Source organism: Lynx rufus, unplaced genomic scaffold, assembly GCF_022079265.1.
Source record: "Lynx rufus isolate CCGP_SWC_20201006 ecotype Redwood Valley unplaced genomic scaffold, mLynRuf1.p SCAF_12, whole genome shotgun sequence".
NCBI classification, from domain to species: Eukaryota; Metazoa; Chordata; class Mammalia; order Carnivora; family Felidae; genus Lynx; species Lynx rufus.
This window is the reverse complement of record NW_025814826.1, coordinates 25,145,570-25,173,423: the sequence shown is the minus strand read 5'-3', so window position 1 is coordinate 25,173,423 and position 27,854 is coordinate 25,145,570. Positions and strand designations below refer to the sequence as shown.

The window sequence follows — 27,854 nt, the reverse complement described above, 5'->3', positions numbered from 1 at the left end:
AAGTCCCTGCTCTACCAGGCCTCTCATTACCTCTCTGATTTCATCTACTCTCCCCACCATGCCAACTCTGCTCCAGCCACCTTGGCCATATTTTCCAAATGAGTCATCCATACTCATATTTTAGAGTTCTGTTTATTTTTTATTCCCTCTTTATTAAAGTCTGTTGAAATCTTTTCAGTCATGCCCCTTTTATGCCACTCTAGTTAAAAATGCACCCCACCTCCTCACTCTGACATTCCTAGTTTCTTGCCCTGCTTTTTCCTCTGTACCACTTAGTGTTATCTGTACTAGCTTTGTGTGGCTGTAGTATGTAAAACAAAGAAGAGCAATGATGCTAAGCTGGAGAGAGTAGGCAAAGGTTAGATCCTCCAGGGCTCTCCTAAAGACCAGTAGGAGATGCAGATTTTTAAGGAGGAGGAAATGTGACCACTTGTGCATTGAGAGGCAATAGAAGGGTAAGTAAGAGTGGTTATGGATAGATCAAGTCGGAGACAATTGCATTAGAATAAAAACAAAAGGAAAAGGAAAACGTTTAATGATCCAAGCACGTTGCTAGGTTGAAGAAATAAGGGTGGTAGAGAATGATTCTGTCTCCCACTTAAGGAATTGAATCTAGAAGGTTAGATGATTTCAATCTAAGTACTCTGAAAGAGGAAGGTCAGAGTATTCTGGGAGCAGATGGTTCTGATTTTGTTTTTAGGCAGTTCAGATTTGTAAACCTGAATTTAGTATTTGAACAGCTTTCACGGAATTACTACTTAGAAATAGTCTCATAGTTTTAAAATTTAGAACCTAGGGGACGTTAATAAGGAAGTACTGCTCAAACAAAGTAATTGAGTGAGCTTTGAGAGCACTAAATCAGATCAAAGGATTTATTTACTGTAGGACTTCTCCAAGAACTCATGATCTGTCCTAGAAATGTGTATAATGTGTATCATTTCCCAAAGTTGTTTGGCCATGGATCCTGTTAAGTTAATGAATCGTCTGTGGATACAGAACAGACTTTAGGGAACGCTAGCTTCGTGATTTGCTCAAGATCTTAACAATTAGCTAAAAGTAAGTTACCATAGGGGCGCCTGGGTGGCTTAGTCGGTTAAGTGTCAGACTTTGGCTCAGGTCATGATCTCGCAGTTTGTGAGTTCGAACCCTGTGTCTGGCTCTGTGCTGACAGCTCAGAGCCTGGAGCCTGCTTGGGATTCTGTGTCTCCCTCTCATTCTGCCCCTCCCCTACTCACGCCTCTGTCTCTTTCCTTCTGCCTCTTTCTCCCTAAGGTAAAAAAAAAAAAAAAAGTAAGTTACCATAACACAATTTCCTTGACTGTGTCCTATGATTTTTCTAAGACATTTTAGTGTTACACATAGAACATCAGGAAGTATGAAACTGCCAGTATTCTTGTGGCCAAATTTTAATACTATCTTGTATGTGGGGTGAATGAAATTCATAGTTTGGCATAAATATAGGTAATAATCCTGTATAGTTCAAGGGACAAATCTTATACAGAATCTATGTGAAATTTGTGACCCATGAATGTGTAATGGAATAACACTTCACCGTCTCTTTAAAACCTCTTTTTTGTGGCTTTGAAATATTAAGAATACTTCATTTTAGCTTTCTTAGCTTTGGTTCAGTCATTATTTTGGCAGATAATGCTATTTTAGAACTTAGTGTATTACAAAAATAATGGTATAGTAAAAATGTGACATTATTTATATTCTATTATTAAAAAGAGCATTTAGAAAGTATTACTAATAAGCACTTTTCCTATACCTCTAGATCAAGGGTTGGCACGCTACAGCTCCTGGGGCCAAATCCAACCTGCTGCCTGTTTTTGTATATTCCACAATCTAAGGTTCTACTTTTAAAAATCATTGAAACAAATCAACAGAATAATAGTATCTTGTGATGTGTGAAAATTATATGAAATTTAGATTTCAGTAACCATAAATAAAGTTTTACTGGAGTACAGCCATACTCCTTCATTTATGTACTGTCTATGGCTCCTTTCACACTATAACAGCAGTGTTGAGTAGGTGTGACAGAAACCGTATGGCCTGCAAAGTCTGAAATATTTACTATCTGGCTCTTTTTAGAACAAGTTTGCAGACCTTGGTCTAGATTAATGGGTAATAGAGTTTATGGGGTTATTTTATAAGTTTGAATATATGAAATACAGGGAACTGTGTTTTATGTATATCCAATTCTCTAAATAAATATTTTCTAACAATTTCCGTTAATTTTTCCCTGCTAGTTCTCTTCTTCATTTCTTTTCTCTGCTATAAGATACATGTTTTATTTCAATTTCAATTAATTTCCTTCCTTTTTGCATTTGATCAGTAAAACAGTATATAGTGTCCTATGTTGTGACAGGAAGCACATGGATTTGAGGAGCGTTTGTAGAATAATCAGAAATTTGGAATAATTGTATGTTTTCTCCATATACTTGATTTGTGGGGAAAACTTTTATATTTGAAGTTGACTTTGATTAAAGTTTTTTTTTTTTAAATAATGATTTCAAATGATCATATAAGCAGCAGAATAGTACCCTTATTGGATTTAGCTGACCCAAAGAATCAGTAATTGATTTTTTTCCCTAACACAACTAGAGTGAATAGACTACTTCACCTCTTTGATTTGAATGTTGCTACTAGTTTAATTTTAAGATTCTGTTATATATTCTGTTCAGTAGCCCTCTTCTTGTCTCTTATGACAATTCATTTCATTTTTTTGTTTCCAAATATAGGAATGGTTTTGCAGATGAATTTATTTCTTTTTATAAATTTTATGGTTTGATAGAAGTAAAAGTAATGTATGCCTTTTTCTAAGTTATGTAAAATATGAAGTTAAGAAGTAGCTTGAGATATGTAAATACCGCTAACGTGCTTCAACATGTCCTTTTCAATACAATATTTAGTTTCATTTGTGATACAGAAATTTATTTTCATCCTGAGTCATCTGAGGTTGTAGAGAATAGGTACTAGGAATGGCTCATTAATCCCTCACTATTAACACTTCACTTATGAGGAAGAAAACTAGCTGAATGTACCTAGGCTTCCATATTTTTCATTTTAGCATCTTATTGCTTTCACAGATTTTTTCATAATAAATTCTCCTTGTTATTACAGATGAAACTAGGATCATATCCTCCCTTCAAAGAGGAAGGGCATAGAAACATTATTCACAGTGTCCATGATTAAAGAATTTCTGAGTATTCACTAATTGTGGTCTTACTCCTTTGTTGGTGTAGGTATAAAGATAAATTGATTAAAATACAGTATTAAAGTAGATTGGTAAGTGGATTTAAAACTCAGAGGAATCCAAAACCTACAGGAAATAGTAAAATTCATGTCATCACATAGAAAAGATTTTCTATATTAAACTGTAATACCAAGATGGATACATTGTAAATAATATCGCTTGAACTTTATGTAAAAAGAGTTTGAAATTCTACTTTTTTTTTTTTTTGCACCAGAATAACAGTTAAAATTTATATCAACTTTTAGGAATTAAACAACATATTGTGGTATTTTCTTATGGAAATCATTTGTATGTTCAACAAATACTTTTTGTGTTCTCAGAGGTGGTTAATTTCATTCCATTTGCCCAGGAATGTCACAGGTACCCAAATGAAGAGTTTTTAAAATAAATAAGCTATGAGATATTTAAGAATACTTTGAAAAATATTAAGTCTAGAATTTTAGTGGATGTAACTGTGTTAAACTTCCAGTGAAAATAAGATAAAAATAGAGAGGGATGAAAACCATAAGAGACTCTTATACAGAGAACAAACTGAGGGCTGCTGGAGGGGGCAGGTGCAGTGATGGGCTAAATGGGTGATTAGCAATAAGGAGGAAACTTGTTGGGATGAGCACTGGGTGTTATATGTAAGTGATGAATCACTAAATTCTACTCCTGAAACCATTATTATACTACATGTTAACTAACTTAGATTTAAATTCACAAAATTGCAATTATATTTGAAGCTACTCTGATGGACTAAATCTTTTTTAAAAATAGTATTTCAAAGGACTCAAGTAGTATTTTTACTGTATGTAGTTGGCTTAATTAATCAAAAAGTGATTAAAATATCAGTACCTGCAATACTATTCTCCCTTGGGATAGAATCGCTGTTACTTGAAAAAAAGAGGAGAATCTTTTCTTTTCTTTTTATTTATTATTATTTTTTAATGTTTATTTTTGAGAGAGAGAGAGAGAGAGTGTGTGGGGGGGGAGGGGCAGAGAGAGATGGAAACACAACTTATATTCTATATATATTCTATATATATTCTATTCTCTCTATATATTTATATTCCATGTAGTACACAATTTTAAAAACTTGAATGTTATGCCACCCCTGCATTCCAGTACCTATTCTGCCCTTGCTAGTTTCATGTGTATCCTGTTAGGATATTCTCTAGCTGTATGTACTTTAAGTATCATTCTGTAATAATCTCCTCAATCTCTCTTTTTTTTTTTTTAAGTTTTTATTTTAGAGAGAGAGTGAGAGCAAGCAGGGGAGGGGCACAGAGAGAGAGAGAGAGTACAGGTGGGGAAGGAGTAGAGAGAGGGAGACAGAATCCAAAGCAGTCTCCACTGTCAGCACAAAGCCAGATGTGGGGCTGGAACCCACGAACCATGAGAATGACCTGGGCTGAAACCAAGAGTCAGACACTTAACCGACTGAGCCACCCAGGTACCCCATAGATCATTCCATATTAGTATATAAAGAGCTACATCATCTTTTCTAACTTCAGTATGAAAATTCAGGAACCTATAACAATATAGGTCTATTTAATGCCTCAGCACATCTGTTATACTGTAGTTGTCATTTGTTTACATACATTATGAACCTCATAATGTCATAATTTTGGCTTAGTCTATATGTCTTAAAGAAAATAAAGGAAAAAATAGTCTTTCGTAAATATTCACAAATTTACCATACCTCATACATCTGTTCCTATCTGAAGAGGTAGGTTTCCATCTAGCTTTACTTCCCTTCAGCCCAAACATCCTTTAGAATTTCTGGTAGTACAAGTCTGCTGGCAATGGATTCTTTTAATTTTCATTAACTGAACATATCTTTATTTTGCCTTCATTTTTGAAGGATATTTTCAATGAATATAGAATTCTAAGTTTTCAGGTTTTTTTACTTACAGCACTTTAAAGATTTTCCAGTGTCATAATATGTCTTAGGTCTTATGGCCTCTTTTTTTTTTTTTTCTTTTCTCATGAGAGGTCAGCCATTTAATAAATAAGTAAATATAAATAAATACCTTAACTCACCAAAAAAAGGGAAGTCAACCATTATTGGAATTTTTGTTCCCTTCATGCAATGTCATTTTGGCTTTTAGCAGTTCAAGTATAATGTGCCTTTGTGGTTTCCTTTATAGTAACGTAGCTCACTGAACTTATTGACTTTGTAAGCATGTCTTTAACCAAAAGATTTTTTTTAGCCTTTATGTCTTTTAATATTTTTCTGCCTTCTTTTTTTTCACTTCTCTCCATCTGTTAGACTTTTTAATATTATCTCACAGGTCCCTAAGGCTCCATTCATTTTTTTCAATCTTTTTCCCTCTCTGTTCTTTGGTTTGTATAATTTCTATTGATTAACCTTGACTCCTTTGTCATCCTCTTTCTGTTATTATGCCTAGCTAGTGAATTTAAAATTGGAATATATTTAGTTGTCTCTAGCCATATATATGGCTAGAATTTCCATTTAGCCTTTCATTTTGTAGTTTCTGTTCTCTGATAAGATTTCCCGTACATTTATTCATTAAGAGCATATATTCTTTTATATTTTTGAGCACAGTGTAGCTGTTTGCTAATTCTAACATCTGGGTCATTTCAGGGTTGCTTCTGTTGATTGTCTTTTATCATGAGAATGGATCATTTTTTTCCTACTTCTTCATATATTTAGTAATTTTGGATTGCATTCTTGACATTGTAAATTGGCTAGAAACTGGATTTTGTGATGTCCGTCTGAAGTATAGGGAACAGTTTTTTAAGCAGGCAGTTAATTTGGCTGAAGCCTACCAACAAAGTGTGTGTGTGTGTGTGTGTGTGTGTGTGTGTGTGTGTGTATGTATATGTAAATATGTAAATATATATATATACATACGTATATATATATATATATATATATATATATATATATATATCTGCTCAAATTTTTATCTCTTACCTGTGTTGTTTAGAGTCTGTCCTATGCCTGTGTATTTCAAACATCAGGTAGAGATTTGGGCAGAGTTTTATACACAGAATTTGGGGCTCTTCCTTTCTAGATCTGTTATTTCTAAGATTTTCTCCTTCATTTCCTACTGACCTTGGTTGCTTTGAACCTTATCTCTGGGCCTTCAGGCTAGTAAGGCTTTTCTGTTGGCACTTTAGCCACTGCATTTGGAACAGACTGGACCCTCCCTAAAGTTTAAGCTGTTAAAAAAAAAAAAAGAGAGAGAGAAACTCATTCTGTGCTGTTCCTTTTTCCAGTGTTATTCCCACTGCCCCCCCCCCCACCCCAGTATCTGCCAGTATCTTCAGTGCCTTTGGATGATTGTTTTTTTGTATTTTGCTGAGAATTTATAGTGTCCCATAAAGGATTGGTCTAATTAGAATTTAGTCATCCTGAAAACAGGATAGCTGCTTATTTTAAGAACTGTTTAATATTTCCCTGTCTACTTATTCTATAATTTATTTAACCAATTCTGTATTCATGGACATTTAGTTGTCTCTAATGTTTTTCTGTAACAATGTTGCAGTATATATCTTTGCACAAATCTATCTATCTATCTATCTATCTATCTATCTATCCAAGATTTTATTTAAATTCAAGTTAGTTAACATATAGTATAGTATTGGTTTCAGGAGCAGAATTTAGTGATTTATTGCTTACATATAACACCTAGTGCTCATCCCAACAAGTGCCCTCATTAATGCCCATCACCTATTTAGCCCATCCCCCCCCATCAGCAACCCTTAGTGTTTCTCTATAGTTAAGAGTTTTATGGTTTGCCTCTCTCTCTTGTTTTATATATTTTTTTTTAAATTTTTTTTTCAACGTCTATTTATTTTTGGGACAGAGAGAGACAGAGCATGAACGGGGGAGGGGCAGAGAGAGAGGGAGACACAGAATCGGAAACAGGCTCCAGGCTCCGAGCCATCAGCCCAGAGCCTGACGCGGGGCTTGAACTCACAGACCGCGAGATCGTGACCTGGCTGAAGTCGGACGCTTAACCGACTGCGCCACCCAGGCGCCCCTTGTTTTATCTTATTTTTCCTTCCGTTCCCCAGTGTTCATCTGTTCATCTGTTTTGTCTTAAATGCTCCATATGAGTGAAGTCATAGGGTATTTGTTTTATCTCTGATTGATTTATTTCACTTTGCATAAATATACTCTAGTTCCATCCACCTTGTTGCACATGGCAAGATTTCATTCTTTTTGATCCCCAAGTAATATTCCAGCACACGCGCACGTGTGTGTGTGTGTGTGTGTGTGTGTGTGTGTATACACCACATCTTCTTTATCCATTCATCAGTTTGGGCTCTTTCCATAATTTAGCTATTGTTGATAGTGCTGTTATCAATATTGGAGTCTTTGCACATACATTTAGCCATGTGTGAGACATTCTTATAGGTACTTCAGATACATCAATAAATAAAATAGACATTTTTACTCTGATGAAACTTACATTCTAGTTGGGTGAGATGGATAATAAAAAATAAATACAGGTGTGCCTGGGTAGCTAGGTCAGTTAAACATCTGACTCTTGATTTTAGCTCAGGTCATGATCTCACGGTTCATGAGATTGGGCCCTGCATTGGGCTCTGTGCTGGCAGCACGAAGCCTGCTTGGGATTCTCTGTCTCCCTTTCTCTCTGCCCTTCCCTCACTCACACTTCTCTCTCTCTCTCTCAAAATAAATATACATTAAAAATAAATATAATAAATGTTTTGTAGTAGATTGAGAAGTAAGAAGTACTGTGGACAAATGGAAAGTAGAGTAGAAGAAAAAGGATGAAGATTACAGTTTTAAATAGGGAGATCTTACTGAAAAGGTGAGATTTGAGCAAGACTCTAAGGAGAGCAAGTGAGTTTTGAGAATGCTGTGGGAGAGGCAAGAGATTAGCCACTGCAAAGTCCCTAAGTGGAAACATGTCTGGTGAGTTTGAGGAGCAGGAAGGAGGCCGGTGTGGTTGGAGTGGAATAAGTGTTGAATGGTGTGATTGAAGTCATTGATACGGTGTGGAGCCAGACCTGCGTAAAGCTGTATTAGGCTGTTGGAAGGATGCTGTCTTTTATTCTGGATGAGATGTAGAAGCATTGCAGTTTTGAGCAAAACAGAGACATGATCAGACTTACATTTTGAAAGGCTCACTTTGGTGCTAAGAGAACAGTTAGGAGGTTATTACGATAATCCAGACTAGAGATGGAGCTATTTTGAATCTTTTGGGGCTTTTTGGCAACATAGTTAGGTGAAAAATGATACCTTTTTGGCATTTTAATTTGTATTTCTTTTTTAAAAAAATTTTTTTTCAACGTTTATTTATTTTTGGGACAGAGAGAGACAGAGCATGAACGGGGGAGGGACAGAGAGAGAGGGAGACACAGAATCGGAAACAGGCTCCAGGCTCTGAGCCATCAGCCCAGAGCCCGACGCGGGGCTCAAACTCACGGACCGCGAGATCGTGACCTGGCTGAAGTCGGACGCTTAACCGACTGCGCCACCCAGGCGCCCCTAATTTGTATTTCTTTATGAATCAAGTTGATCATCTTCTCTTATATATATGAGCCATTTTTTCTGTGAGTTGTGAAGTTATAATTTTTGCTTGTTTTTCTATTGATTTAACAGTCTTTTTCTCACAGATTTGTGTAAGTCAGCTGCTTTTACTGTGTAGCCAAGGATGAACACTGTAGATTTAGTCTGTGCTCAGTACATCGTGCAGCTGCCTCAAGGTCATTGGTCATGCCAAACGTTGAAAAGTACCTGGAGCCAACTGTAACTAGGTGCCTCCACTCTTAGCCCTTCCCCAGTCAGATCCCACATGCATCTGTTTACTTTTTTTTTTTTTTTAACAAACTAACACAACATGTTTATTTGTGTACGAAGCATTTCCCCAACCTTTTAACATGAAATCACATCTATGTGATTAACATCTACGGCAGTATATCCCCAAAGTAATATGCATACCCGGATTAATTCTAGACATTTATGTAAAACAAATATGAAATTTTATACTTTAATAGTTACGTATTTGTTTAATTGTATAAAGATGACTTAAACATCAAATTTATCTTTTCACACACATTGCTATATCTGAGACAGAGTTAAAAAGAATTTCATCTTGCCCATCCTTTTATTTTGGACTCCCCCTGCTCCTGCAAACTAAGAGCCTGGTCCTTGCTGGTCCAGTCTTCCCCCTCCTAACCTCACTCTGGCATCGAGAGGGCCGTCGTAATGCAGTGTACCGGTAGTCAGTCTACCTTCATTTGCATTCTGGCTCCACCTACACAAAGTTGTGTAAACTCTCTGTTCTTCAGTTTCCTCAGCTGTAAAAATGGGAATAATAGCAGTATTTACCACTTAGGGCTACTGTGAGAATTCGATGAGTTGCTGTTTGTGCAGTACTGGAATATAGCAAGCTCAGTGTGAGCTGTTATTACTCTCTCAGTTAACAGCCATGAATTGGACTCCTTTTAAGTGCTAGGTATCATGGCACGTACAAGACACGAGGGCTACAGTGAATAAGACTCCCTTTTCCCCGTGCATGAGCAGAAAGCAGTCCCTTCACAGCCTTCCTAGAGCACTGCTCCCAGAATAGTATGTGAGTCATTTACTCTAAACTGTTTGCTTTATTAAAGAAAGTATATGGGGGCGCCTGGGTGGCGCAGTCGGTTAAGCGTCCGACTTCAGCCAGGTCACGATCTCGCGGTCCGGGAGTTCGAGCCCCGCATCAGGCTCTGGGCTGATGGCTCAGAGCCTGGAGCCTGTTTCTGATTCTGTGTCTCCCTCTCTCTCTGCCCCTCCCCCGTTCATGCTCTGTCTCTCTCTGTCCCAAAAATAAATAAACGTTGAAAAAAAAAATTAAAAAAAAAGAAAGTATATGGTCTAATACAACATTCACAGACATTTGCAGCGAGTCCTGCCTTTCTTAGACTCAGGAAGTAAAAGACCCTTATTTTGATTTTATTAGAATTACATTTTGATAAAACAAGAGCCAAATGACAACTAAGATTATAAGTTTAGCTCTTCATTTAGTTGACTTCATCGTAAGTTCACCAGCACTGAAGTGTTCAGTTTCTGGACAGAATTTCTTATGCATGTACGGAATGATTTTGCTTCCTGAGAGATCACCATGGTCATGCTCTTGTCAGTCTCGATCACTCTTCCTGCTTCGGCATTCTCAGGGTCTTGCAGTCTCAGGTTACATTGCAGATTTGTCTTCTTGTCTCAAAGAAGTGTCATCCTCTGCAAATAAGGTTGTAGAGTCTTATTTACAAGGCTTTCTTTTGTTCTCTTGAGTGACTTTTTAAGGAGAATAACAAAAAGAATAATAAAAATTTGCTCAAGATGCATTCTTACTTTACTCCCATGTGGGTCTCAAATTTTCGGAATTCTCTATGTTGCTTCCTCAAATACTTCTGGAGCCTTATACACACTAGGTTTGAATGACTTTTTGATTTTGCTTGACATCCTTTCTTTAAGAATATATGGAAGGCTTTCTCGAAATCAATAAAGGCAGCAAGAGGTTTTTTACCGTACTGAACTTACTAGTTGTCTACATATCTCATTTTAGAACAAAAATAAAACTATCTTGTGTTCTTACCTTCCCTAAATCCAAGTAAGTTCTTTATGTTGAGTTTCAGTAGTCTAATGTAATGTAGAATAAAACAATCTTAATATCATCAAGTATTTTTCACCCTTGTTTGCTTGCACACCTTTTCTCTCTCTTTTTCTCATCTCTCCTCTCTCATTGAGATAAAAATGAGCAACTTCAACTGTTTCACTATTCTCTTTTACCTTTGGGCAGGTTTAGAATCGTAGGCCGTGATGTTTGGACTGTGTAGTTATCTCAGGTATTATTCGCATCATGGCTTATTGCTTTTCGCAGTTCGAGTTTCCTGGGAGCTTATTATTCATTAATTTCCCAGGCTTTTTCTTGGCCTCAGTTAGCAGAACCTTGACCCACTTGTTTTCTTTATTTCCTTATTATTTGTTGACATTCTCACATTCTCTGGCCAAGATGCACTTCTTCAAAGATAAATGAGTTACTAGACACCTACACTCTGGTTGACTGACAGTTCATAAAATAGTCTACAGAGATAGAAGGTAACCTGAAACTGAAATAAATGTCCTTTAAGACATAAAGAGAATTTAAAAAGTTAAAGTTAACATTACTCATTATTTTACATTTAGTTTATCTAAAGGTTTATTTAGTTGGTTTATACTGGTTTTCTTTTTAAAAAATATTTATTTGGGGGGGCACAGAGCTCATGTGCACACATGTGCACAGGACAGAGAGGAGAGACAGAATCTCAAGCAAACTCCCCACTGTCAAGGCAGAGCCTAATGTGTGGCTTGAACTCACAAACCAGGAGATCATGACCTGGGCTGAGATCGAGAGTCCGACACTCAACTGACTGAGTCACCCAGGGGCCCCTTACTGGTTTTCTTGATATCTGAACTTATCAAGGTATTTTCTGAACACTGCCTGATCTTTTGCAGTGCGTTGGCTTCTTGAATGATTGATGAGCCAAATGTTAGTTTTCCTAGGGAGCATGAAGTGGTCTCTCTGGGGTGATATAAGCACTGACCACAAATGCCACCAAGCATGGCAATTGAAAGGCTAGGGATCGGCTAGCGTTACTGTGGCCCTTTCCTGGACCTCTCCCAAGCAGACAGTAGTGGAGCTAGTCGCATTGCCCCTCGGTTTGAGGAGCTGGTAACAAAGCCCCTAGGTTCTTTACAGGGAATAATAAAAAGCAGGAGAGGCGCTGAAGCATCATGGAAACATTGTGGGATGTTTAAGAAGGATGATGGATTTGTTGCCAAGGAAGAAGGAAGGCAAACAATCAGGATTTCCTACTATGATCTGACACAGTATATAACTTGTCCAGGTTTACACGGCCAGTGAAGGACTGAGCTGTCCCTCCAACCCATGATTATATGTTTTCCAGGCTTATGCTTTTTTTTGCTGTGCTGTGCTAACTCATGTGAACATCTGCTCTTTGGGAATAATAGGATATCTTGACAGACTTATTTAAGAATATTCTTAAGAGCTATTTTGCTCACTGGAAAGAATTTGCAGTGTGAGTAAAATGCATTATCTAATTTATATTGTTAAGAGGAAATCATAATCAGAGGTCAGAACTGTTAGCCTGTCATACTAAGTATTACTCAACCTATTTCCATGCATGGTAGTCAGACTGCCTGTCAGTGTCATGTTTTTATCAGTATTGTCTTGTTGCCATGATTTTGCCTCGGGTACAGGTATTTTGCCACAGGCAAAGATAAAGAGGTTTTGATGTTCTTAGCTTAGTGTACGTCCTGGAATAAGATAGTTCACACTGACTTATTGATAAAAAGCATACCTAGATTATCTGCAGCAATACAGGAAAAGGAGAGCATAGATAATTGCAATCCAGATAGTATTCCCCAGAGGATTTGTGCAGGAAAAAAAAATAAATTACTTTAAATTACTTTAAATTACTTAGCATTACCTCAAAGTAATTGTAGTTAAAAAAGTAGAAGAGTTTTCTAAAAGTCCCAGGTACTCTTTTATTTTGGCAAAAGTTATTTTTTATACTGCAAAAGGATCCAGGTAGTTGATCAGGTCCTTTTCCCCATTTCTTTGAAAAGTAGTATTGAGTCAGACAATGGTATTGGCTCCAAATGATCTGTATAATTCCAATTAATCGTCTGGTATGGATTATAATAAAATGTCAAGTGTATTACCAATAGCAGAAGGTATTTTTAAAATCCTTAAAAGATGATTATCAATAATTTGAGACTACTTGTATCACTTGAATCTGACAGCACATTTCCATGTGGCAATTCTAGCTAATAAATTATGTTTGCACTCTCAGCTTCTATGGAAGTCACCCAAAATTCTGCATTTTAAAAAAATGATTGTGCGAATATGAAACAAATGATTACCCATTTGTTTAATCCATATGTTTAATTTTAATTGCAGGTGAGAGGATAAAATGTAGTTTATAAGTAATTAAGTGTATCTATTCCTTGGCACTTAGATGTTTAATTATGAATTTTATGATGTGTCGGAGCCAACATTTTCTTACAGAAATACAACTCAAGATTTAATATTGGGCAACAGTGGGAAAATGGGATTTAGTATGAAAATATTTGCTTTATGTAAACCTTTTTATGAATGTAGCTAATGCATAAGTGAAGTCAAGCTGTAAAAACAATTAGCTGGGAAAATGCCAAGTTAAGTTTTTTATATTCCAATGAATATCTGTTAACTACACATTATTTATGCAAATGTACAACTAGATTTACTTAGATTCAGGTAAAAAAGACTAAGTACTAGAAGTATGCGATAAGTATAATTACCATTTACATCTCCAAACAAAGCACATTAATCTTTCTGCAGCACCGCTGATGTAATGTCTCCTTACTTTTGGGAGTATTTGAAGTGGGCAAGCATCCAAAGTTGATAGTGAATTCTGATCAGCAAAGGCACTGGAATAGATGTCTGGGCTGGACATTGTAACAAAGCGAGCCATTTCTAAAGCTCTTGGAAGATTCTACACAATCATCCATTGGAATCTCTTATTCTAGACATTACCAAAAAACCAATTTATTCAAAAAGGGTGTGAAACTTCTCCTAAAAATATAATCTGATATATTTGTGGGTTGGTTTTTTTTTTTTTTTTTCATTTAAACTTCTTAAAAGCATGTTCTTTGGGGCTTAAGTTAATAAGGAAACAGAGGATTTAAAATATTTTCTGGAACCATTTTGTTGTTGAAAGGACTTGACAGATTCTTTGCACTAGTTTTCAAAGAACATTCTCAGACAACCCGTAACCAAAGATGATCTATTGATAGAATTAGATAATGAGAATCTTCTTACAATTCAAAGAAAAAATAAGCCATATTTTCTGTAATTTTCTCCAAAAAGTTTTTTTTTAAATCATTTGATCCCCTACACCCATAATTTCCTTAAATTTAGGACTCTGCCACTAGACTACTAGCACGTAGTATTTAGTGAAGACATATTAAAAACTTGAAATTTCTTTAAAACATTTTACTAATGTTTTTGTAGTTCACAGAGCACTTCATATGCACACACACATATATATCTAACTGAAAATACACAGATATACTAGGATATTTCATGAGAAACACAATAAATTTCCTTCTGGTTTGCCACTTGAATAAGGTTGAGAAAGTTGTTACAGACAAGATCTTTCATATCACTGATGAATCTTAGAGAAACTCAGTCCTCTTTCCTAAAGTGCTTATAGATAGTTTTTGGAGCTTAAATCCAATTGCTCTAAAAATCTAAAGATATCTTCCTCTATCCACACCATCTCTCAGTGTTTATTTACTCCAAGTTTATAAAAATACTTGATAAACATTTTTCATTATATTTAAAAATGTTAAGTAATTTTTATTACATTCAAGATAAAAAACTTCTAGTAGATTAAAGTAACCTGTAGAATACACAGACTCTTAACTAAGGCATAGTACCTAAAACAGCATATCCCAAGGTGTGTTTCATAGAATACACATGATAACTCACGTTACCAAAAATATTTAGGAAACACTGTATAGTATATTTCTGTCTTGAAGCATTGCAGTACAAGCAACATAAAGCCTTCATTAATCTTGTATCTATATTAATAGATACCATGAAAATTAATCATGTCTGCAACACAAGAAGTTAGAAAAGGAATAACAAAGTAAGTCTGTAGGAGGAACATGAATGCATCAGTAGATTAATTAGAAAAACAGAAGACTAATAGAAGAAAACATACAGAATCCAAGATCTTGTTCTTAGGAAGAACCAGTATGTAATCTAGTCAATGTGAGCAAATGTGAATGCAGAGCACAAATATGCAGAATGTAGTTGGATGGTAAGGGAAGCCTGACGCCTAGGAAATGACGGTTCTCATAAAGGACTGTTTTGTTCAACTCAAGGAAGACTATTTCAGAATGAGGATAAACTGGGTGATTTTGTAGGAAAATATAAACTGCCAAAAAAGATCCATTGCTATAGAAGTGAAAGGACAAGTAGTCAAATAGCCAATTACCATTACCTCCCCCTACCACCCTGAAGAAAAGCACTTGGCCTAGATGGTATCACAGAGAAATTTTATTGAACCTTTGAAAAATAGGAAACACATTATTTTGGGCAATCAAAACTAGCCTGTCTAGCTCAACAGTGCCAGCTAAGACAAAACAAAACACAACAAGAAAGGCTAGAACTTCAGACCAATATTCTTTATAAAATAGCAGTGGAAAAATCCTAATTGAAATATTGGCAAATAGAATTTGGCAATTTATTGAAAGAATAACCACTGCAACCACGTGGGAATTATTCCAGGAATGCAAAATTATTTCACTATTAGAAATATGGTAATAAAATTCACTTTATTAAGAGATGAAAAGTAAAAATTGCTAACTACACAGAGGCTGAAAAGGTATCTGAAAATTCATTCTTAACTTTGAAAACAATGTTATGAATATTGAATACTTCTTCAACATGATAAACTATATACTCTGTTGATGCACACACACATACATGGACACATACACACACTCCCCTCCTATCCCAACCAAACCCAGTAGCCAGCCTTATGCTTAATAAGGGCATATTAGCCACATTTCCAGTAAAGTGAGAAGCAAGACAAAAGCATCCATTATCAACTGCTATTTAGTATTCTTTAAGGGGTGTGGCTCAATGCAGGGGAAAAAAAGAATAAAATTTGGAAAGAAATAGGAAAAATTACTTTTCTTGGCAGAAAAAATATAATTGTTTGTTTGTAAAATTGCAAGAGAATCAACTAAACACCTACTAGAAGCATCAAGAGAATTCAGTAAGGGAGATGAGTGGCCAAGTTAGTATCCAGGAATCAAAGCCTTCATATTCACAAATGGGAAGGGGAGACAACCCACGGATCTTTAGCATGCGTGAAATCACTGAGGCTATTTGGTAATAATGTAGACTCCACCAAAGAGTCTGATTCAGTCAGCCTTGAATCTGGAGGTTAACAGTGTTCTAGACCCCACCAGGAGGACTCTGATGGTCTTTTGTTTGTTTGTTTGTTGTTTTTTTAATATGAAATTTATTGTCAAATTGGTTTCCATACAACACCCAGTGCTCATCCCAAAAGATGCCTTTCTCAATACGCATCACCCACCCTCCCCCCCCCCCCACCCCCCATCAACCCTCAGTTTGTTCTCAGTTTTTAAGAGTCTCTTATGCTTTGGCTCTCTCCCTCTCTAACCTCTTTTTTTTCTTTCTTCCCTTCCCCCATGGACTTCTGTTAAGTTTCTCTGATGGTCTTTGTGGGGGACCCACACTTTGAGAAATGCTACCCTGAGGAACCCACACCCATTCCTGTGCCATCACTCCTACCTTACTGTTAGCTTCCACATCGCTGTGTGTGGTACCAGTTATTTACCTGTCTCAGATGGTATGCTGCGGTATCCAGAGGAATACAGTGGCAGCATACAGTGGAAGGAGAGCCCCCTCCCCTCCAGGTTGCTCCTCCAAGGACCCTTCTGTACACTTTCAAAATTTCAAAACCGCTCTGCTTGTCAGCCACTCACGGAAGGCACTCCTTGCTGCTTCTGCTACAAGCCATCTATCCAGTGGGATGGCAGGAATTGGGGTTGGGGCACGGCCCACTGTTACCTGTGCTTCCCGAAGACGTAAGCAGAGCCTCCAGGGGGGTTGCAGCCACTACTAACCTGCAGATTTCGTGGGGCTGTGTTTCCCTGGAGTTTCTCACTCATTCCCACCAGTCGCTTGTTACTTAATTCTCATGTTCTCTAGTACCTCCCAGCTTGAACACTGCTTATCAAAACTAACTGGTTAAGTTCATTTCCTCTGACTCTGCACTTGTACCCAGGAAGCTACAGAAAAACAACTGTGCTGACTGGTCCCATCTTGAAATAGGGACCACAGTCCTTCAGTGGACTTTTAGCAGTGCCTGCAATCCTACTGTATTCTCCTAGGTGGTTCAGCCTCCTGTTTTCAGAGAGGAGTTACCCAGACTATGCAGTGGCCTGCCAACTGCCTCCCTTTGGACAAACAGCAGCTAGAGACTTAATTCAATAAGTCAGACCATGTCACTCCCCTGCTTAAAACCCTCTCTGATGGCTTCAATCACATGTGGAATAGAATTCTGACTTGCCTGCCTGGCTACTTTTCAGACCTAGTTTCCTACCACTCGCCCCTTGACTCATTGCTATCCAGGTACGAGAACACTTCCTGTTTTTAAAAAATGGCTGTATGTTACCTCTGCAGGGCCTTGGCACTTGCTATCTCATTTGCTTGGAACATTTTTTTTCCTCCAGGCATTCATATGCCTGGAATTCTCCCTCCATTCACCTCTTTATTCAAATGTCACTTCCTAAAGGCTCTCTTACTACTCTGTTCTCTTACTTTACTTTTCTTCTAACCCATCTTATCAGTTGCTACTGTTTTATTTGTTGATTGTCTCCTGAGGGCAGTCTTCCATCCCTAGGGATTAAAACAGTCCCTGGCATGAATTAGGCCCTCAATAAATATTTGTTAAATTAATTTAATTCACATAGCCCCTGGCAGTCAAGCAAGGGCAGGAAGAAGACCAGGTCATTAATTTCTAAGAGTGCAAAAGGGAGGGATGCTGCTTGTGCCCTCCCCCAATTGGATAGGCTCATTTCTGGGAGTCTGCCAGGACTGTAAATAGGAGTAGGTGAAATCACCTAGGAAGACTCTTCTTGAGAAGATTGGATGCAAGGGAGAGTCAAGGTTTTTTAAAAAACTTTTTTTATTGAGGTAAAATGCACAATAATGTAAACATCATTTTTACTATTTTCAATTATACAATTCTGTATGCTATGAATTAGTACATTCACATTGTTGTACAACCACCACCACTAATTCCAGGACATTTCATCACCCTTAAAAGAAAACTCATGCCCATTAACAGTTACTCCCCCTTTTCTCTCTTCGCAGCCCCCGCAACCACTAATCTGCTTTTGTCTCTGGATCTGCCTCTTCTGGACATTTCATCTAAATGGAATTATGCAATATGTAGCCTTTTGTGTCTAGCTTTCATTTAGCATGTTTTTAAAGTCCGTCTACATTATATCCGTGTATCAGCACTTACTCCTTTGTATGGCTCTATAGTACTCCATTGTATGGATATACTGCATTTAGTTAATTGACCTATTGATTGATGGACTTTTGGTTTATTTCCACCTTTTGGCTATTATGGATAATGCTGTGAACATTTGTGTATACATTTTTGTTTTTGTTTTCAAAGAGGGCACAAGTGAGCGAGGGGCAGAGAGAGGGAGAGAGGAGTGGGGTTCACCCAAAGCGGGGCTCATGCTCACTCGAAGTGGGGCTCTTGCTCACCCAAAGTGGAGCTTGAGCTCACCCAGTGTGGGGCTCACACTTAGGAACTGCCAGATCATGACCTGAGCTGAAGTCAGATGCTTAACCAACTCAGCTACCCAGGCGTTCCTGTTTCAATGCAGTTTTAAATTTCAGTTTTTTTAAAAAAAAATTTTAATGTTGACTTATTTTGAAGAGACAGAAACAGAGCATGAGTCGGGGAGGGGCAGAGGTCTCGAGAGGGAGACACAGAACCCGAAGCAGGCTCCAGACTCTGAGCTGTCAGCACAGAGCCCGATGTGGGGCTCGAACTAACGGACCACAAGATCATGACCCGAGCTGAAGTCGGATGCTTAACCGACTCAGCCACCCAGGCGCCCCTAAATTTCAGTTTATATATATCTAGGAATGAAATTGCTTGGTCAAATGGCAATTCTGTTTAAATTTTTAAGGAACTGCCAAACTTTTCCACAGTGGCTGCCCGACTATAGCCATTCTAGTGGGTGTCAAGTACTATGTCATTGTGGTTTTGGTTTGCATTTCCCTGATGGAACATCAGCTTTTAAGCATGAGCTTCAAAAACGTTAAGAGAAGAGACAAAGAATGAGAGAGAGTAGTAAGACTGCAGCCAGCATGGTTTCCTGGACTTACTGTGCTCCCCCAAATTCTCTTTGGTAACCAATGTGACCATTGGTCTCTGAGGTCTAATTTGACTTAAATTGCCTTAAGTGCCAAGTCTGGCAGGACTTCTCCATAGTTTGTAGTTAGTACCTCTGCAGTGTATGGTGTTCATTTTATCTAGTTCATTCAGAGACAGCATCGTGTAGAGGCTAAGATCATGGGCTCTGGTGTGAGATTACTTGGGCCTGGGGGGGTGGCCTTGGGCAAATGAAATATCTCTTCCTCATTTCCTTATGTGTAAAATGAAGTTGGGGTTGTTATGGTGACTGAGATTAGTATGTATAGTGCTTGGAAGAGTGCCTGACACGTATTGACTGCTTTGTGTATTTTTGTTGTAATCATGATAATGGTGGTGATGATTTATCTCGCTATTCATGTAGGGAAGGGGAAGAATAGGTTTATGCTGGATCCAAGTGTAGGATTTAGAGTGGTGATTGTGTATTTACAAAATGGGGCTCTTTGATAACATGCTATGCTTTCCATGGTCTTATTGTGGTACTAGCATCAGTAACACAGTACACATTATTTACTCTTGTGGATTATATTCTGTGTTCCGCAAGTTACTCTGCTAATTTATCAAATTTACATTTGGAACACAGATTTACCTTTATTTGGATTGGGACTAGACTTATTTCAGTTAAACATTTTTTTTTTTTTGTTTTTTGGTTTATACTCTAGTACAGCCGTATTATTAAAAAAAAATTGAAATTACGAAAGAGAACATCATTTGTAATTCCATCACTTCAAGGCATCCTGTCCCAGTTTTTAGTACATATCTTTCTGTATTTTCCCCTAGGCATTTTAGACATCATTATAATAATTCTACAAATAGAATAGACTATCCTTTAAAGCTTATTTTCAGCTGCCCTGTGAATCTTTTTTAATAGGTCCTAATTTTTGAAATTCCTCAAGACTTAACATTTAGATCCCATAAGAGATATATTTTCAAAATTTATAGATGTGAATAGAGAAAGAACCCTCTCCTATCTAGACATTTTATATACATACAAGCTTGAAAGTGGGCCAAGGACTATTTTATGGCTTTATGATAAAACCTATTATTTTTCTATAGCAAGTAAAAGAATGCTTAGCAGTGCCAAAATGCATACAAAGAGTCAAAATAATCAACATGTCATTTGAATTCTAAGTTTTGGCTGTTAGAGGTCTTTAAACATAGATTCTGCACATATTTTACAGATAAGTAAACTGAGATAGAAAGATTAAGTGACATTTCTGCTTTCAGTCAATGTTAGAAATAAACACAGAAATCAAAAGCCTCTCCTTATTAGATGAGAAGATAACATGTTCATGTATTTCAGGACATAAACCTGTAGAGGAGATATGAACACTTAAGCTGGGTTGAGATTTATGAATAATGCTATCAAATAAAATGAGGCAATTATTTCTCAATTTTTAAAAGTTCTCATGTTATTTGGAATATGTCTTTCTCACCTTGTAAAAAATGATACTTAGGAGAGTAGACATGTTAGAAAAAAAAAAAGCAGTCACTGAATGGTAGGGGAGGACACATGGATTTTAGTTGTTTAGACTCATACAAGAGGAGTCTACAAAGAGAGCATTAATGAAGTAACTTTAGGCAGGAAGGCAAGGATATATGATATGGAAACTTCTTATGACTGACAGTCAAATAGAAGTATACAAATAAAATTATGTATATTCTTATAAGAATACTTACATAAGAATGTAAAATCTTGGGGCGCCTGGGTGGCGCAGTCAGTTAAGCGTCCGACTTCAGCCAGGTCACGATCTCGCGGTCCGTGAGTTCGAGCCCCGCGTCAGGCTCTGGGCTCATGGCTCAGAGCCTGGAGCCTGTTTCCGATTCTGTGTTTCCCTCTCTCTCTGCCCCTCGCCCGTTCATGCTCTGTCTCTCTCTGTCCCAAAAATAAATAAACGTTGAAAAAAAAAAAATTAAAAAAAAAAAAAAAAAGAATGTAAAATCTTCCCTTAACTCAAAAATCAAAACCAAAACTCTATAAGGAATGTCAGACAGTGTTAATTCAAAGGAACCAAATATACATCCTGTCTTTACTGCTGTATTGACTTGTGATGTCTTGAAGATAGGCCAAATCTAAAGACTTTTTTGGGATTTAAAGAAAGGGGAGCATTTTATTTTATTTTATTTTATTTTATTTTATTTTATTTTATTTATTTTTGCTTTTATTTTATTTTATTTGAAATTTTATTTGTTTAGTTTTTATAAGACTTCCAGCAGACAGAGGGCAAAGAGGCATGGGGGAAAAGGCCTTACAAGCAGCCTTTATAAAACTTAGACCATTAGGACTGTAACACTCGATGCTCATTATTCTGACTTTTCAGTTTGATGGTTACTTGATTGTGTCTCTTTTTTGATCCTGCTTGGCTTGACATACCATAAAAACCTAGGATTTCATTATGGAGCTCTGTTTGTTTCAGTGGCTATTTAGTAAATTGCTTCTGAAGTCTACTAGTGGACCTTAGGTTTAGACGGAACTTATATTAGGTTCTTTAGCTTACCAAGGACATAACAAATTTTGTAAACAAATGAGAACACAAAAATAGAAGAGGATAAAGCAGATTTTTGGGAGATGACTTAAGAGTTTCCGGAGTCTTGAGCTCTGAAGTTAGATAGACTTCAGTTTGATTGCTCACAACCATGTTGGGGATATTTGTTAGCTCTCATGGTGATCATGGGGGCATCTGTCTCACCTGGCCGCTGTGAGGTTAAGTGAGAGACATATATAGGAAACCTAACCATGATGCTACAGGAATGTGTGTGGTCGTTTGCTTGCGTGGAGTTTGGAGTAATCAAATCACGTATGCTGTATTGTGAGCTGTGGTGATATCATGGAGCAGTGGTTCTCAGACTCTTAGTATGAAAGATTTACCAGGGAATCTTGTTAAAGTGAAGCTTCTTGTTCCATCCCCAGAGACTGATTCAGCAGATCAGGATTGGAGCACAGGAATGGACATTTTTAATAGGCACTGAGGGTAATTCTGATGAGTGGGATCACACTTCGCAAAGTATTTGGGAGGCTGTGGGTAGAAGCCATTTGACCCTGAAATTTTAATAGCCTGGATGAGTGAGTTTTCATGGCTCGTTTTTTAATAACAGTCACTATGCAAATATAAACATTGCAAATCACTATGCAAATATAAATATTTAGAATAAAAATTCTAATTGAGAAAAATCATTTAAGAATAGCAATGTAAGATTTCATAAATATCTACTAATTTTTAGAAATGGGTACATCACTTGTTAAAAGCACTTTACCTAGGATGAGCTTAATGTTTGAAATAAATAGAAAAAGAAATTCTACTTAGGACATATCAAGCTTCAAAGTTAATAAACTCTGAATGTTCCTTTAGTAAAGGAAACAGGTATTTAGAGACCTGGGCCTAACATACAAGGAGACTTTCTGCATCATTTCTACCATAATTCAGTCTGGGTGCCATTATTGAGGGCATTCTGGTTAATTTTAATTGTCACCATGATATGGGGAGATGTGATATATAAGGTAATCAAACCATGCGGGGTAGAATATTAAGAATCATTGTTAAGTAAGAGGATGGAATGAAACTAGAACAAAACAAGTCAGGCATTTACTCTTGGTATTTCCTGTTGTTAGTGCTAGAATAGTTTACTTTTTATGTTAAAATACAGCAAACCTGATTTCTCCTCTGATAGTTACACAATATAATATACATATACATATGTATCCACATGCATACACATATACATATATAGAGCCATATTTGATGGCCACAAAGGAAGAGGCCCCAAGGGCTCTTTAGTGTGCAATTAATATTTTGGTCAGAAAATCAGCAGATTGTTTCAGTATGGTTATGTGTTATGACATCATATTCCAGTAAAGTCATAATGAACAGAAATTTTGTTTGTCTCTGTGGCAAACCGAAATGAGTTTTGTAATTGTCAGCAGGCCTTAGTGATTATAGTGGCGCCCACTCCCTCTACTGTAGTTAAAGGTCTGTTAGCATTCCAGTTGTGGACCTCTGTTTTCAGAAGTGTATAATTAATTGTAAACATTTGCTCTATGGTGAAAGCTTGCCATGTAAGATCTCAGTACAGGAGTCAATTTCTGATTTCAGGTTGTCTGTTTTAAAGTTTTATAGTGGAACCAGTTAAAAATATCCATGAAATACTGTGTAGGTGGAAAACTGAATTTTGTGGTGTACACAATGAAGATAACCTGCATTTATTTTGTTAGTCTTTTAAGATCTATGCAGTAAGGGTATCTAAAACAATAGGAAAATGCACTTCAGGAATGCAGTGAGAGATTGTGTACCCCAGTATACTAGTTCTTGTAATCGAAGAGCAAAACAGATTGTGGTTTTTGATGCTTCGTCTTAGCATATTAAAAGTATTTTACTGTAAGTGATCTTTTTCTTCCTTTAACTTTTTTTTATATTTGCCTGTTTAAAATGAGAACCTATGACATAATGAAAACACATTTAAAATACTTTATCTTAAAACAAAATAATAGAAAACTGTGGCCAAGAAAATTGACTTTAAGAATTTAAAATAGCGACCATTTCTTTTTTTCCTACTCTGGATTTCTCCACTGCAGTTGACAATATTGATTTCCCTGACATTGTGTCGTAATTTCTTTCCTAACTCTGACCCTCTTTTCGTCTCCTTCACTGCCGTCTATTGTTTCCCCTGCCTTTTGATCACGGGCCTCAATCAGATCCCAGCCTTAGGCTCTCTTTTTCGGTTCCTTTACACTTACCCTTTCCAGGTGCTGACCCACTCACATGGTTTCAGTTATTGTCTCCCAGAACTGCATCTTCAGGGCTGATGTCCCTTTCTGGTCCTTTACCTTCTGTAAGCCTTCGCTAATTAGTGCCATCTGCCTGCCGTATTCTTCTATGACAGGCTCTGTGCAGTTTATCTCAGGCTGAATATAGAACCCCGCTCTTCAGATGTCCAGTAATCATCCCAAACGTAGTAGGACTTCAGTTGGACTTCTCTTTGCTTTGAAACAGACATTTTTCAGCACCGGACTGATTTTAACTTAATTTTTTTGACATCATGTTGTAAATCCACCACTCCCATCAAAATCAATCCTTTTACTTTTACTGAATTGCCCAATTCAGTGGTATTAGTTCTCAGTCATCATTTCACTTGGTCTATGAGTATAATTTGCCACAATTGCCCCCTCCCTCCTCCTAGATCTACTTTTTCCCATTTAACTTTCAGGAAGGACCCTGTGCTTGCCTGTTCTTCTTCCTGTCACTCCTTCCCACAGAGTTCTCACTGTCCTGTGGCTTTAAATTCCATCCATATATTGATGACTTTCAAATTTTCTCTTCACCTTGGACCTCTTTCCTAGAGTCCAAACTTAGAGTCCAGACTTGACTGTTCATTTGACATCTCCACTTAAGATGTCTAAGCAGGCTGAGTGATTTAATATCCCCCAACCAGAGCGGCTGATACCCACCCCCAACAAACCTGTTCCTTCTCTAGTCTTCGCTGACTCAGTGTACAGGTACTCTGTCTTCCACTTGTTCAGCTCAGAAGCCCTGGGGTCATCCTTGACTCCTCTTTCATATTCCATAACTAATCCTTTGGTAAACCCGGCCAGCTCTGCTTTTGAAATTTGTTCAGAATTGAACTGTTTCTCATTACTTGGACTGCTGCTACCCTAGTAGGTCCCTGTTGCTGTTCCCTTGTGTTACTGCAGTAGTCTCCTGATAGATCTCCTTGCTTCCATCATCATCCCCTACTGTTCTCAGCATAATCGTTAGGTGATCCCTCCAAAATGCAAGTCACGTATGTTACTTCTCTTCCAAACCTTCTAGTGGCTGGCCATTTCACTCAGGGTAAAAGTTGGATCTTTACAATAACTTTTATGTAAGGCACTAAGGAATCTGGCTACCTCTTTTCCTTTCTTAGCTTTCCTTTTCTCACTTCCTCAACTGTAGCCAGATAAGCGTCTTCTGAATTAATTGAACATACTTGACACACTGCTGCCCCAGGACCTTTGCACTTGCTGTTTTCTCTGCCTCAGATGCACTGTTCCAGATATCTGGGTGTTGCCTCCCTCAGTTATTTTAGGTCTTTACACAATTGTCATATTCTCAATGAGACCCTCCTTGGCCACCCTGTCTAAAACCTACCTCCCAAACACTTCTGAACCTTTCCTTCTTTTTCTGTTTAACTTAGATCTCTAACATACTAGATACTCTGCATATTACTTTAGTTACTATCTGTCTTACCCAGTACAATGTGTTTTTGTTCATTGTCATACTCCCCTGTCATATAGAATGTCCTCCACAAATAATTGTTGAATTAGTGTATTTTATTGCATATCCTCTTAATTTTTTCTTCTTAATTTCTTCTAGGTTTGTTCTTTCCTCACTCAGCCCTTTTATCACCTCATGTCTTCATCACTGGTGCTGTCTAGTTGTGACTCCTTACTTCAGTTTTGTTAAACGCGAACCTGCTAAAATTTCTCTCTTTAAATATGTTTTATTATTATACTGCTTATCTGCTTAAGAATTAGCTTACCTCCCCATTCTTTCTTATGTTCGATCTGATCTTACTACTTGGCAAAGTACTCACTCCTTTGGAATGGAGCTGTAGCTCTATCTCTCTGCCCCTCCCATGTCTAGTCATAACTCTTCTGCTGAAGGCACAGAAATCTGCGTCCTGTCCCCTGAATGGGCTTGCTTGTCTCCTGCCTCTGTTGTGAGTCTCCTCCTTCAGCACAGACCATTTGGCTTGTTTCTGTCAAAATCTGACTGAAAACTGGTGTGCCTGAGTGGCTCAGTCGGTTAGGCATCCTACTTCAGCTCAGGTCATGATCTCATGGTCCATGAGTTCAAGCCCCGTGTTGGGCTCTGTGCTGACAGCTCAGGGCCTGGAGCCTGTTTTGGATTCTGTGTCTCCCTCTTTCTGTCCCTACCCTGCTTGTGCTCTGTCTCTCTCTCTCTCTCCCTAAAAAATAAATAAACATTAAAAAAAAAATCTGACTGAAAACTTCTTACTAGAAGTCTTCTGTGATATAATTGAATAAATTTTACTATATTAATTTATGTTTCACATTGTTTTCTCTAATATATTTTTCATGGAGATAGATACCTATAAATATGTTGACTCATTTTATCTTTTATAAATACATTTGTGAGGTTAAAACTTTACTGGGGTTAATAAGAGGGTATATAGTACATTATATGGTTGGTATCAATTTCAAGAAAACAAATCTTATTGATGATTATAGAATGATTTTATTGAACAAACATTAATATTTTTATTTTCTTATTTTAGGTATCATTGCCCAATGCCCAAGATCTTTTATGTTCAGCTGACTGTAGGAAACAATGAATTTTTTGGGGAAGGAAAGACTCGACAAGCTGCTAGACACAATGCTGCAATGAAAGCCCTTCAAGCACTGCAGAATGAGCCTATTCCAGAAAAATCACCTCAGGTATGTTACAGCTACATGTGACAGTCTCTTCCTTATCGTTCCCTGGTGAGATTATTAACAAGACAAACAAATGCATTTTTATAAATAAAAGAAATCATCTCCTCTGATAGGAAAGAATATTAGAATGGTGGCCTGCTATGATCTGCCTCTCAGATTACGTGCCTCCTGCACTAAGCTCATGTGTTCCTGCTAGGATGACCTTACCTTGGAGAACTTTGGTTCACCCACAGAGTTCAGTTCTGAGGCAACACAGGATTTAAGGATATGAACAAGGATGGGAAATAGCATTCATTTACCTTAGATTTAATGCTATGTTTACTGAGTATAGAGTACACTGTGTTAATCTAGAGTCAAGGAATTTAAAGTGGAAGAGATTTGTGTGGATTTTTTTCAGTCCCACTTTATTTTACAGACCGGGATATTGAGGCTGATCCTGAGTAATTTCACCCATTCCATGGCTTTGGCGACTCTCTCTGTTGATTTCAAAATAGTTTCTCCAGCCCAGACATGTCTTCTAAGATACCTTGTTATTGAGCTGTCCACTTAGTTATTGCAAACTGTACTGTTCAACCGCTGCAGATGCCCTGCTATCAAACCTCTTGTCCTTCCCTTTTGAGATTCATCTTAGTTAATGGCCGACGTAGGTGTTTTTCTCCTTGTACACTTTCATTATGACTCTAACCTCTGTGCTTATCTGTTTTTACACCACGTCGTAAGTTTCTCAATAGCAGGGATACTGTTTCTTGATCTTTTTATCTCTGAGACTTACCCTGTGTTCAGCATATATGAAGCCCTCCAGAAGTATGTGTTAAAGAAGTGAATAACTAAATTGGTGCCAGAACCAAAGAGCTCCAAAATCCTGGTTTACATCCTGTACTCCTTCTACAATTCAGTGTTTACAGAAAATTAAATAGCATTAGAATATTGGGGATATTCTAATGGGTGGGGGATACAGATCTCTAAAGAAAAGTGAGTCTGGGGACATAGTATAAACTCAAATTTGTATATGGTTGAGTAAAATTTTTCCACACTCAACATTTATTCTTCCACTTTGGGGGGGGGGAAACCCTAAAAATTAAATTACAAAAAGCCTGACAACAAAGCCTACAACTACTCTTGTTACATAGGAATCCACAAAATACAGTCTCTAGTTTCTTT

The 27,854-nt window shown here is 37.3% G+C and overlaps 1 protein-coding gene and 1 long non-coding RNA gene across 9 annotated transcripts in view; one reads left to right on the top strand and one right to left on the bottom strand.

Moving 5' to 3' along the window:
- The window catches only part of STAU2 (staufen double-stranded RNA binding protein 2), a 308,899-nt gene that overhangs the window by 87,952 nt on the left and 193,093 nt on the right, over positions 1–27,854 (top strand). For 7 of the 8 annotated variants that reach the window (XM_047074042.1, XM_047074041.1, XM_047074039.1 and 4 more), the window contains one exon: positions 26,537–26,696. In XM_047074042.1, coding sequence (XP_046929998.1) covers positions 26,537–26,696 — 160 coding nt within the window. Of the gene's footprint in view, positions 1–17,154; positions 17,440–26,536; positions 26,697–27,854 lie in introns of those variants that run through there. The other variant, XM_047074044.1, reaches the window with a different exon arrangement.
- LOC124507721 (uncharacterized) lies at positions 10,164–17,209 on the bottom strand. Its single transcript, XR_006961114.1, has 2 exons — positions 16,932–17,209; positions 10,164–10,460 (listed from the first exon to the last, which is right to left on the bottom strand). It is a non-coding gene; the product is annotated as an uncharacterized LOC124507721 (long non-coding RNA).